General features: G+C 37.9%; 1 protein-coding gene across 12 annotated transcripts in view; it reads right to left on the bottom strand.

Annotated features, from left to right (window-relative positions):
• Window positions 1-12,974, bottom strand: part of ABLIM2 (actin binding LIM protein family member 2) — a 140,668-nt gene that overhangs the window by 30,161 nt on the left and 97,533 nt on the right. For 5 of the 12 annotated variants that reach the window (XM_065836835.2, XM_071808539.1, XM_065836834.2 and 2 more), the window contains 5 exons: window positions 12,661-12,807; window positions 9,954-9,986; window positions 7,625-7,745; window positions 5,792-5,890; window positions 363-464 (listed from right to left, as the gene is read on the bottom strand). In XM_065836835.2, the coding sequence (XP_065692907.1) occupies window positions 363-464; window positions 5,792-5,890; window positions 7,625-7,745; window positions 9,954-9,986; window positions 12,661-12,807 (502 nt within the window). The remainder of the gene's footprint in view (window positions 1-362; window positions 465-5,791; window positions 5,891-7,624; window positions 7,746-9,953; window positions 9,987-12,660; window positions 12,808-12,974) is intronic. The other 7 variants (XM_071808541.1, XM_071808543.1, XM_065836838.2 and 4 more) reach the window with 6 other exon arrangements.

Below are 12,974 nucleotides of genomic sequence, written 5' to 3'. Positions count from 1 at the left end.
AGGTGCGCTAGAGTCCTTCAGCTATTTTTGAAGTCTATGTTAATATGACTCTCTAATTCAGAAAGTAAATGGATAAGGAAAGAAACAAAACCAAAACCCCCTGCAGCTGTGGCACTAGAAATAATTGCATTTTTGCAAGCTTAACATTTGTCACCATGTGCTGCCTCTAATACAATTTTTTAAGTGTGCATAAGCACAGAGCTGTCTTACTCCTTTATTTCTGAGTCAACAGATTTTCACACATCAAACATATTTTCTCTTGCAGTTTGAAGTTCACAAATCATTGCAAAAAAAAAAATATTCAGAAGAGAATAACCAGATGCCAGCAATTGAAGATCAAAAGCTAAGCAGCGAATGCCTACCTGGAATATGGAAATGCCTAGGAGCCTGCTGATAGACAGAAGGTGAAGATTTGCTGTCTGAGTACATGGATAAGCTTGGAGTGCTCCGACCACTTTCACTGCCTCCAAGGGGAAGAGCAAAGAAAGCAGATAAAAGGAAAAATGGAAAGCAAAGTAGAGTATTTCAAGCGTAAAAGCTTATTCAGAATGACTTGTTAATCCAACAGTTTTAAATACATGGTTTTTTTCTAAAACCTGTTATTTTTCATCACAGTGTACTGGGCATCTCATCAGTAATGAATATCTGACAGATAACATCAGATTAAACTGCAACACTTTGAAACTAAAGCTTCTCTTTTAAAAACACTTTAATGAAGAAAATAAAAGGATAAGAACATCCACAATCTTGTAATTTGTTTTGTGTAGCCTTGACTGAATAGTCTATCTATAAAGTTTCTGAATAGTTTAATGCTATGGCTCATAGCCTGCCCCTGAAACCAGCAATGAAATCATTCAGCAGCATTTAAAATATTTCAAAGCAGGACTACGTCAAAACCCAGATGTTTTGCTTAAGTCAAATGTTCCTGCATATATAAGTGACAAAAACAGATGCTGAAATTTGGTTATTAATTGCAAAATTCTCCCACAGGTAACATGCCACAGCATTATATATTTATGCAAACAAGGTTGGATTATCAAGTCATGGATCTATAATGCCATAGTCACTTCACCAAATTTCAAGATATCCATAGGATTGATCCATATTCATTTTTCCACTTGTTTTGACAAATACTTACTAGATGCCTTTAACTTCCTCTTAGCTTATTTCACCAAAACACACTCTATGGCATTATAGTGTTGCTCGGCAAACAAAAAAGTAAAGCTCTACTTTTTTGGGACTTGTAAAATCCAATTAAATTACAGCACTGTTAAGCAACTGGAAGCCAAACATGACATTTATTCTAACATAATATAGTTGTTAAGTTGCTGTTGTTATTTTAGTGTGGATGGAAAACAAATTTAATGGCTAGTAATGATGAAATTGTAGCAAGTTTTTTTGGGGTAAAAAAAGTGCAGCATCTCAAAGCACCAGATCTATAAGTTCTTCCTTCAGTGAAAGGAAGTTTTATAACCATAAAATTGCTGGATTACCATAACTGTCCTGGCCGTGCCCATGGAGGTGGTCTCTGCCTCTGTTGACAAGCAGTGGATGCATGGCCATTGGTCCCTCACCAAAGCCAACCTGGACACGCACCACTGAATTCAACTGGGTAGTGCCACTGAGTTCCACAGGAGCAGAAGCAGGCCAGACCATGTCAGAAGAGCGCGCTGCTTATCTCATTATGATACACGAACCAATCTGTTCAAAATTTTGTGTCTGCTATTTTCACAGTTGGTGAAAAAAATAAAAATCAAAAACTATTCAGCCATTGCCACCGTATAGACAATAACAGTGATTTCTCATTGAAGGAAAAGTCAGAGCAGCTGAGAAACTGAAATCACAACTGCATGTGATGATAGCCTATGGTCCTTCCAAAAAGTAAGGGAAGAATTATGGCATCACTAAAAACGTGGTGCATCACCACCAGCTTGCAGTCAAATTGTCCTCAGACACGGAACCAGAAGGTGTACTCAGTTTCTTAATTTCTGCTTTGCTCTTGAAAGGAAAGAAATGGTGACAGGTTTTCACTGCATATTTATTAATTCCCTTTTTCTTTCCTACTTGCTACCCAGATGCTTGTCCATCCCTACTAAATGGAAGAAGCCTCAATGCCACTACAACTTGGAAGGCAAAGAGACTTTACTTATGTAAGACCCTTTACAACTCAAATGACCTTAAAAATCTTCATCTCAAAGTTATGTTCCAATTGGATTTTTTAAAATTAAAAAAAAAGGAAAGTTTTCAGGTGATTTTCACAGTTTATCGATTCTGCGTTTACTTAAAATCAGCATATTATTAAAAACTCATATACATATATGACTTGCATGAATAATTGCTTCATTGAGCAGTGACCCCATGGTGCTGGCATCGCACACATAGAAAGTCACTCTTAAGGAACAGGGTAGGATGTCAGTGGGGAATCAAGAGGAAGCATTGATTAAGAGGCATAAACTTGTAAGCAAACAGGATGCAAGCACAAGTATCAGGAGAGAGCAAATCCACAAACTGCTTGATGCAAGGATCACCCAGGTGGAGCAGTTTGCAAAGCCATCACCTCTAACTTGCTCAAAAGGGAAGGATTAAGGATGAAATGAGAGAAAAGGTTCCGGCAGCCCACTCATACAAGCTGATGCACATTTAAATTGTATTTATAACTCTGCCACTGATTTGGACAAGCACAAAAAGAGCAGTTGTAGTTCACATTTTGCATACGAAAATAGTAAAGCAAACTGAAGGCCCACGGAGAAAGCTCATTTGTAGGAACTCCAACCAGTAATTTATATAGCCTGTAATAGAAATCTCTAAAATGAAACTTTGCCAAGAATTTGTGTCTTTCAAGGTTTGCCTGACATACATTGAAGAACTCCAAATAAGGTCCCAGAGAAAATGAAACTACCAGACAGAGGGATTTTTCAGACTTTTGGTTTTGTCTTCTGCCACAAGCAGTTACAGGCTGTGATCTGCTCTACTGGTCAGTGCACAGTGAAAAACCAGAATCATGAACTCTTCCCTGGATTTTATTTAACTTGGAAAGAATCTGGAAAAGTTTACTTTGAACTTGAGCGTCAACCACAAAAACTTCCTTGTGTCTTTTGGCTGCTGACAGGGTAGGCAGCTCTTTTAACCTTGTGTGTGTGTGGAGCCAACTGATCAGAGTTCAGACCATGCTCCCTTTTCAAGGGATTCTCAGGAAAAGTATCATATTGTTTATATCTCCTTCCTAGTCAGCTTTTATCTTATCTGGGAGGATGGGAACTTTGACAACAAGCTACAGTAAGAGCTGTCTAAGTTTGGGATTGAACAACAAACAGATACCAAACTGGATCTTTTAATATCTCTGCACATGGCGCATTAAGCTAGACACAGTTTTTTTAAGTCTGATGACTATTTTCAAGCTTTCAAAGCCATATAAATGGGCTTTGAAAGCTGTGCTTCTGAACTAGAAAAGCAAGATATGATCTACCACATTTTAAGTAAGAAATTTTTCAGTAGGGCTCAGCACAGCCTGCACGCTCCCTGACTCCATCACCTCAATAGGAAGCGTTACACCAAGTGTAGGTACTTGGAATGTCACACCCTGTGATTCACAAGGGCATGAACTGTGCAGCTTTTTTGAAGTGAGGGTGTCACAGGATTTATTTTGAAGACAGCAATCCTTAAAAGAGCACAACCAAATAATTTGTCTGTATGATAAAGAATAGTTAATCCTACTACATTTCATGGCAGCTAGACTGCAGTATACTGAAGAAAGAACAGGAACTCAGTAATCATCTTTTTCGCTGGAAAAATGATGAACCAGGTAATTCTCAAGACAAATGATGCAACTCAGTGAAGTCAAAAGGAAGATTCTGCCTGTTTTAATTTAGCCAGGGTAGTAATATCTCTGTCTCCTGGAAGTTTAAAGAAGTATTTTTGTGATGATTGTGAAGTACTGGTTTTACAAAAGATTACTTTTAGTATTATAGTAACCAGTGTACTATTTTTTGACTTAATGAAAAAAAAATCCTAAAGGACCATGATTTCACTTTCTTAAAACTCAAGTGGCAACATTAGCTTTTGTCTGGTTGCAAAGCAACTATTTCTACAATCCTACTCTTCCCACACTAAGCACTTCAAAGAGAATAAAATAGCACATCAACGCCCTCAAAAGGCTTTTCAAGGTAAAGGAAAACTACAGTCTGCAGCTCAGAGAAAATAATTCAGAGAACTTGAAGAGGATGGGGGCAAATCTTTTGACTCCTTTTGAACTGAGACTTCCATATAAACCAGCAGATTATCTATACAACCTCTGCAAGGCTCAAGATTACCTATATAGGAAAATTATAGGGGCTCGCCTGCCTCACACAAGCACTGCAAGGCACTGTAAGCAATAGCTTGCAAAATATTTTAGCTCCTTGATAAAAAAAAGTGCTGCAGAATTACAAAATATTATAATTTTGATCACACTAAAAATAACTGTTTGGGCACAAGGAGCTGCCACTTGTGGATTTTTTCCTCCAAAAAGCAACACAAAATAATTGCTGCTGCTCTGAGCAACAGCAGGTAGCACTGAACAGAAACTCATGTTAACAGGGGTGCTGTTAAGCAGGTGCAGGTGGGTTTTTGAATAGGATTCCTCCCTACAGTGAAATTGTGCGCTGCGGCACACTGAAGAGGTTTCTCTTACTCTGTATATCAGTTTGGATGCTACTGCACACATTTAGAGGACAGATCAAAAAGCTGTCTGAGCAGTGCCTCAGGGAATACCAGGAGGCGTGCCAGCATCCCAAGAAAAGCGTGTCCTCCAAAATTTTCTCTTGGGGATCGCATTTAGGAGACTTGAGCCTGATTCTGTTACTGTTTATATCAGTGAAATTCAACTGACTTTAGATTGAGCTGTTTCTGGGTGCATCATGGCCCAATGAAGATGCATTTGTTATTTTTCCAAAGGCAATGAGTGCCTGCTATTCATTTGAGTTTGCACGTCAGACCTGCTCATAAGTCTGGTTCCTGCAGAGGTTCACTGCCTTTTCTGCAATAGTTAGGATGGCAAGAAGAACAGTTTTGCTTTATAAAATCAAACAGTACATGAGAGTCAAGGAACATACACTGAAAATGTCTGGTCAGGGGAAAACATGCGGTAGCTAAATTTCTTCTCTTTCTGACGTTTAACTAACTAGTTAAAAAAATAGCCTCTGCCTCAAAAGTTCTTGGCATTTCTTTTTACTGTCTCACATTTGCAACACAGAGATCATCAAAAGTTAATATCCACCGCACAAAACACCAAGGAGAATAGATTAAATTACTCTGTTTTACAATATACAGCACAGATTATTAGCTAATCAGCACAGCTATATTGATTTAACCACCTTATCTGGCATAATTTTTGGTAATGCTACAAATAATCTAAAGACTGTCTAAAAGTTGGTTAGGTTGAACAACTGATCATACAGTATTGGATCCAATGTATAAGCTTGTTGCAGTATTTAGTGTCATCAAAATAGGGTAAACACCATACTTTAGAACGAATAGACCTTTAAATTATTTCCGTCCCCCATTTTCATTAGAAAATCTAATCCCTTCCCTCCACCCTTTTGAAAAACACTTAACACTCACTGAAAAAAAGCAAAAATAAACCAACCCATACCCACTCAGTTCTTAAAACTTACACAGTACATCAAGAAAGCACTTGCACAAAATTAAGACAAATTTTATCCAAGTGGAAGCCATGCTTGCACAGACATAAAAGTGAAACACATCTGAATAAATCTACAATATCACAGCACGGTTTTGCATTCCTGGACCTTACCTTTGAAGAAAGGGATGTAATGATGTCTGAATGTAGATGTAAGGCTTGGGTGTTGGGGCAGGGAGATGCAGCTACTGGTACCAAGACTCTGAGTACCAGCTGGGGGCAACAGAGAGTAAGTGAAAATAAACTATTTAGTTCACTTACTGAAAGCCATGAATTACAATGCCATCCTTTTTTTTCAGGAACATTTTCCTCTTGATGCTTAGAAAACACATAGTTTATATTTAAGACTTAATCTTTCTCTGGTTATTGCTAAAAACATCACAGTGACCATACTATGCAGTTGGCCAAGGGGCATGGACTTTCCGCAGATGAAGTATCATGTAAAATGTTGATAAGGTAACGCATCAGAAAATATTCCAGAAAAGGCAGCACAAAAAGCAGAGCTGCACTCAGGGGAAAATCTGCATATTCAAAAGATGCAAGAGGGAATGATATATGCTCATAATGGATCTAATGAAATGAAATGGGGAGAGCTTTGTCTCTGCTGAGAACTGTGCTACGCCTGGGCCCAGTTCTCACTGCCGTCAGTGCACACTGGTAGGATTTAGTTCACAACACACCTGGGCACTCAAGTGCATGGCTAAGTTAAGCATGTGAAGAAACATCCTGAAGTTATTTGAGCTCTGAAAGTTAGACATGTGATTAAGTACTTTGAAAAGCATTCTCAAAAGTAATCTTTGTTTCCTTTGCTGTAATAATGTCCTAATAATATATTTTGGAGGCATAATGGCAATTATTAAAAGTGGCTATTATCTTCTTAATTTTCAATGTAGCTGTAAAACCTTAGAAATAATTTCAAATTTCTTTCATCTTTCTTTCTTGCTTTAACAGTGTGCAGCTAAGCTTACGCATAACACAACTGCCAGACCTTCAGCAAAGACTAACCTTTCCTCTGTTTAATAGATCTTTGATACTCAATCTCATTTCCACTTTGTCAAAGACTTTATGTAATATATATATTCAGTCGATGAAAAAACTGTTCCTGTGACCCATCAGATTTTTATTTCCACTGAGAAGATTAAAAACTCCTAATTTTCCAAACTAGTTTAAAATTATAATATATCCCCATTGAAATTAAAAAACACCAAGAAACTAATATAAATTCTCTGTGTTTTTCACCCAAATGATGGAGTGAAGAAAAAAAAGAATGAATTTTGAGCAATGTAGTTGATTGTTTCCAAGGACAAAATTCTGTACAGTACCCAGATTTTAACAGGCTTTTGTAAGGGACCCCCATGCAAAAATCAAAAGGAGGTGGTCCCTCCTCTCTGTGCGACAAGAGCACCAACACAGCTACTACTACAGCACAAAGCAGCAATAAACATTGCTGTAAGCTTCTCAACCCAAGCAACTTGGCCTTCAAAATCTAGCCATTAGAACCACTAGTCACTCCTCCAGCTCTTGCACTGTGGAGAGGAGACAGAGACCATAACCTTGCAGTAGAAGAAGGGATAAGAAGCCACTCAATCACCCTCTTGGCTTTGTGTGCATTCATGGCTACCATGCCACACCGTGAAAGAGCTGTGGATTGAACTTGTAGGTTCAGGCAGGATGGGACCAGGATTAAGTCCTTTAAACTGTTCCATCATCTTTTTACACACACATAAAATCAATCTTTCTAGATGCCTGTTTTAGTTTTCTTAGATGTTCATTCCTGAAGCACTTGTTTCCCTTCTCTCCATGGGATGCTCCACTCACAGTAAATAAATCACAGCAATGAACTGCTACTCCACCTTAAACTCCTACCTAAGAAAGTCTACCCTACTTACAACATAAGACAAAGTAGTGGAAAAATCTAGAGAATACATAAGGCTGCTTTTCAATTACCTGGTCTGCTGTAGTGCTGAGGAGAATGGGAAGTTGGAGTGTAGCGACCATAGCCCAGTGAGCCAGCAGAGCTAGGACTTGATGTCCTGTACTGCTTGAAAGATCTGTCATCCTGGTCACCCTGAGAGGAAGAAAGGAAACACGTACCATTAGGGAAGAGAAATAACTTCTGAAACAAGCAAAATATGCCTTTTTTGATGTGCCATGTAGATGGAAGCTGATATTGTCGCGATGCTCCATGCAATCCCAATAAAATGAGGTGGCTTTCAGCTGTAAGCACCTCCACTGCAGTGTGACCGATAGAGCTCTGCCAAGTATCAGAGAACAATCATGTTCCCAGGAAAGTCAGCACATACACGAATCTAAAACAAAATATCATTTGAAAAGAACATAAGACTGTAGAATTATTGTTTCAGGACAGAGTAATTCACTGAACATACACAGATGGCTGGAAGATGCGATCAGGTTAGCATGACAGTACTATGGTCACTTTGTACCTATACGAATGGATGCATAATGGTTACAAGGAACACAGAAATCTGCATTTGTTGGCTTCATCACATCACAGAAAAGACTGTGTCTACTGTATAAATTGCCTAGTGTAACATATTACAACACGGTGATTCACTAGTTAGGTAAGTGATCTAAACACTCCTATACAGCATTAGCATTATTACTGCAGCATTGTGCAAAGCAAGTCATACAACCCATTTCCCACTAAATCCTTGGCTTCAACCACTTAAAACTGCATCCACCCATTCCAAACTTCTCACTCTCTATAGCTACTTAAATTACAATTGCAATTTGCACGTAATGCCTTCATAACAGTAAAAGCCTTACAAGTGAATTAGATGTGGAAATGACTTTTTGTAAACTAGCCATAAAAGCAAATCCAAATTTCTTGTTTCTTTTAAGACAAGCAAGAATTGTCTTGAGTTAACTTCACCCCAGACTCACTGAAAGCATTTTCAGAAATGGATAATCAGTTCTGTACAGTGGTTAGTAGCATTATTGCTTTAACATCAATTTCAGAAGAAATTATACAAAAAATGGAGAACAACTGATACCTTCCAAAGCATCCAGCATTCTGTAGGCATTCTTCCATCAACTCCCCTATGCCCAGTTTGATAAGTTTTCCTCTTAAAGTAGCTACATGATATAACACCCACGCTAACTCTTGCAAAGAGAGTTACAAGCAGCACAGCAACATCTCTAGAATGTCTTGCGATTATATTTAAGTATCATATGAGTGTCAGCTAATGGTCTACGATGTATCCAATTGTATGATATCTTGGAATTTTACTCCAACAAAAATCCCTGCAACAATCCCTGATAAGTTTGCAGATGATGATGCCTGAGCACCTGATCATAGACTCTTCAGAGAAAGACAGCAAGCATGGCAAAGCTGGATAACATGGGCATATTCACGAAAGACAAATCATGGCAGCACTAACCTCCATACCAGTGTCCCTTTCAGAATTTAATAGTACTGACAGTTTGATAACTGGTAGCTAATTTAAAGGTAATGATTATAATCTTCCAAAACACCAAGATTTTACATTGATTCTTTCAGACCTTACCTTTTGTGCACTTGGTGTCTCTGTAAGGAATAGTCAATTAAGTTCATGAAATCCAATACTAAATAAACCATGGTTTTTTTTTAAACCAGAAATTAAATTATATCTCTATTGGTTAGCTTCACTAGTCACTAGTACCAAAATTTTGCAATACATGGAGATAATGGGGAAATTAGCCAGGCCTGTGATATGTAATTGAGTTACTATTTGGAAAATATGTAAAATGATATCACTGCTCCAGTGTGATGTTTCTTGAAATAATGACTGGCTTTGATCATTAATGCACATCAAAATACAGAGGCCTAGAAGTTCAGCTTTAACAAAATCTGTGCACAAACCGTGTAAGTTTAACTAATTATGGAATAAAAAAATAAAAATAAAAAAGAAGAGAAAGCTACACCAAGCATTAATTCAAGTCAAGTCACGCTGGCAGCTTTAAATGTAAACATAAATCATGTTAGTATTTCCAAATGTAATTTATTTTGTAGAGCTTGAAGAAGTGATCACCATACAACCTTTATTTCGGAAAGCAGAAACATGGATGACAGTGGAGATAGATGCATACAGATGACAATCCAGAAGCAGAGCACATATTCAACACAAGTAACACTGTGAAAAACCTAAATTATAAACCACCATGCACTGTAGAGGCAGGAGGCAAACCCCACATTTCAGACGCTGCTGGTTATCAATATGACCAGGTTTATGCATCACAAAATGGGTCAGAAGAGAACAAAGGCACTGGGGATTACCTCAGTAGGTGTTGGAGAGAGCAACTGAGGTGACTGAAACAGCAACACACAACAGATTAGTGATACAAATTCATGCATGATGTTACTTGTGAGAAGAATTACTCTTAAAATATCAATACGCATGTGTAACACGTGATACAGTTAGGAAAAACACCTGTCAATTAAGTTAGGGCAATTTTTCTTTATTCATTTGTGAATAATAAGGAATAAGATATATAAAAAAAAAACTTCATATAAAGCTTTTGTTGATTTCTTCACTATAAAAATCTGAAGCCTGGTGAGGTCAGTCCTGTATTGCAGAAAGTGCTGCTGGTAGAGAAACCTCCATTTAAAGCAACTGCCTGAAACAAGACACAAGCCCTTGTTAAAGCTGCATTGAAGCACCTCCAAAATCTGGACTAGAACTTTGCTGCTCAAAGCTGGCTGTTTATAGGGAAAGAAAAATATCTGTACTATTTAATTTTTAATTAAACATCATGTAATTTGACAATTTGCTGTTCACTCATTTTCCTTTCAAAATTAAACACTAAGTTTGGTTAATTGAGCAAATCTACTGGAACTGTTGGAGCTGCAGATAGCAGCCAGGATGCTGAAATATGGAAGACAGCTTTTTTTTTTCCTGGCAATATCAAGGATATAAATATTTGGAGCACCATGAAAATGCACATGTTGGATTGCGAGCCACTGCCATTAGTCCTCTTGTCTTTTTCTTTTTAAAAAGATATTATTGAGGTCTTGCTGACACAAAGGCCTACATCAGCACAGACCTACCTGAGAAAGAATTAAGCTGGTGGCACAAACACTGAGGCAAAAGCAGATGTGGCATGAAAATCAGTGTGTGCTTTAAAACACACCCATCCACAAAAGAAGAAAACTTGCTGGTCCATGTCAAGGCTGGCATCTTAATCAGAATTGTTAGGTAACAGAATTAGCTTAAAGCTTGCTTAAATATATCCACATGCCAGCACCAGAAGACACCCATTCCTGGGCCTATGTAGGTTTTTGGAAGCAAGTGAATAAACAGATGCTTTCTAGGCAGGTTCTGGGCTGCTTCTCCCAGGTGAACCAAGGTGTCTCCTCTGGCCCTAAAGGAAAAGGCGCTCTTTCATTATGTGGTCCCTTTTGTCTTCTGTTAAGGCACGTATTTTCTGAAAAAGGCACTGACTCCAGTTGTCCCAATAAACCCATCCTGTCACAGGATAACCGCTGAGCTACTCACTGAAAGCAGGTGACAGCAGCTATACCCTTTTTGCTGGTTTTTTGTTTGTTTGCTTTTTCTCTTTGGTTAGTCGTGGATTTTTTTAGAGCTCAACTGCAACTATCTTCTCTCCCACTCCTGAAAAGTGTGAGGCTGAGGTTTCCAGAGGAAGAGGAGACGCTGAGGGCAGGCAGGGGGGAAACTCCCTCCAGCAGCAGCACAAATTAATGCTGGGTGCGATGGTTTTATAACCATCACCTCAGGGTGGGTGCAATGAGTGAGTCCTCACAGGAGCTGTGCAGAAGGTTGTTTATAGTCTATGGAACTCTGCCAAGTCTAGATGTAGATGGGCAGCCAAGGAGGGCCACTACTATTACCAGCACCTACAAATTTTGATGTAGATAGGAAATGTCTATACTCCATAACCTCAGGGCTAGCAAGCAGCTTTCAGTTTTGTGAATTCAGAAACCTAAATACCATTTAAGCTCCTTACCAGATAGAATCTTAATTCTTTTAGTATACATTATAATATACCTACTGTTGTTCAGCATTGTACAGAGAGGGCTTGAAAGAGAGTCTGCAAGATCTAACATATGTGCCACACTTCACCTGAGAGTAGTACTGAGACTTTAGTAGTAGATTACGTGTAAAAGGTGTGACAGCTGGACTGGGGCTATTAGAAACAGTATGGCTATTATTTTTTCTACCTTGCACCTATAGAGAACAATGCAGACTTCCACTCTAGACCACATAAATTAATACCTTGATAATATACCTAGTATATTTAAGAGGATTGATATGTAAAAAGTGTCTAAAACTATAAAAGGAATCAGAAATTCAAGCAAAAGGTAGATATGTTTAGGGAAGAAAAGCTAACTTGCGTGACAGGAGTTATATACAAACATGTTTCACAAAAAAAACCCAAACAGAATTAGTATTAAAAAGGTCATGTAAATTAGATTTCATTAGCACAAACTGCATAATACTAGCTCTGCATATGAGTAATTTGAAATGCATGAGTGACATGAGGATGAACTTTAGTAAGGGATAGTTGAAAGAAATTTGTACATAGGAAAGTGATACCATTGTTGTGTTACCAAAATAACATGGTACACTTGAAAAAAAATAAAAAAAATCATGAAAGACATTTGGCTTCGCTTCTGATTTTTGCATTATAATTAGCAATGGCTCCTGTTTCCCACCACATGCATGTAGAACCCCTCTCACAGAAACTCATATTTTAATTGCATGTCATCTGTTTAGAAAAAAAAAATGATCGCAGAAATTAATTCTATAATTTCCAAAAACTAAAAAGTGAAATGAATATCTCACTTGATTTTTTGGAAGGCTAAAATGTCTTGTGAATGAATGGATGACATGATTCAATCAATTCAAGTTATAAAAGTTATAGTTTTAAATTATGTACATAGTTAAGAGTGCTCAGCAATATGTTTAATGATGCACACAAAATCTCAATTTCATAGTAAAAAAATACCCATGTTTCAGTACCTCCCCGTAACTATGCCTGTCATCTGAAGAGTAACTGATATATGGAGAATAGGAGATCATATCTGGGCGGTCAATGTTATAGATGGCTTTATTTTTAGGAAGAGCAGCCAAATCCCTGTAGTCAAGAATTTCATCTCCAAGCTTTGCCTAAGAAAAGGAGGAAAGAAAGCAGTGAGAATAAGAAAGAATACAATCAAGATGTGATCAGAAAAGGACAGATAAGTATAGGTAGAAAAGTCACCATCAACCACTTTTTCTGCTTGTGCACATTTAAATCTCTTACATTTACTACACAATGCAAAATAGTACAGCTC

This window comes from Patagioenas fasciata, chromosome 4 (assembly GCF_037038585.1).
Source record: "Patagioenas fasciata isolate bPatFas1 chromosome 4, bPatFas1.hap1, whole genome shotgun sequence".
Classification (NCBI taxonomy): Eukaryota; Metazoa; Chordata; class Aves; order Columbiformes; family Columbidae; genus Patagioenas; species Patagioenas fasciata.
This window is presented reverse-complemented; position numbering and strand designations above follow the sequence as displayed.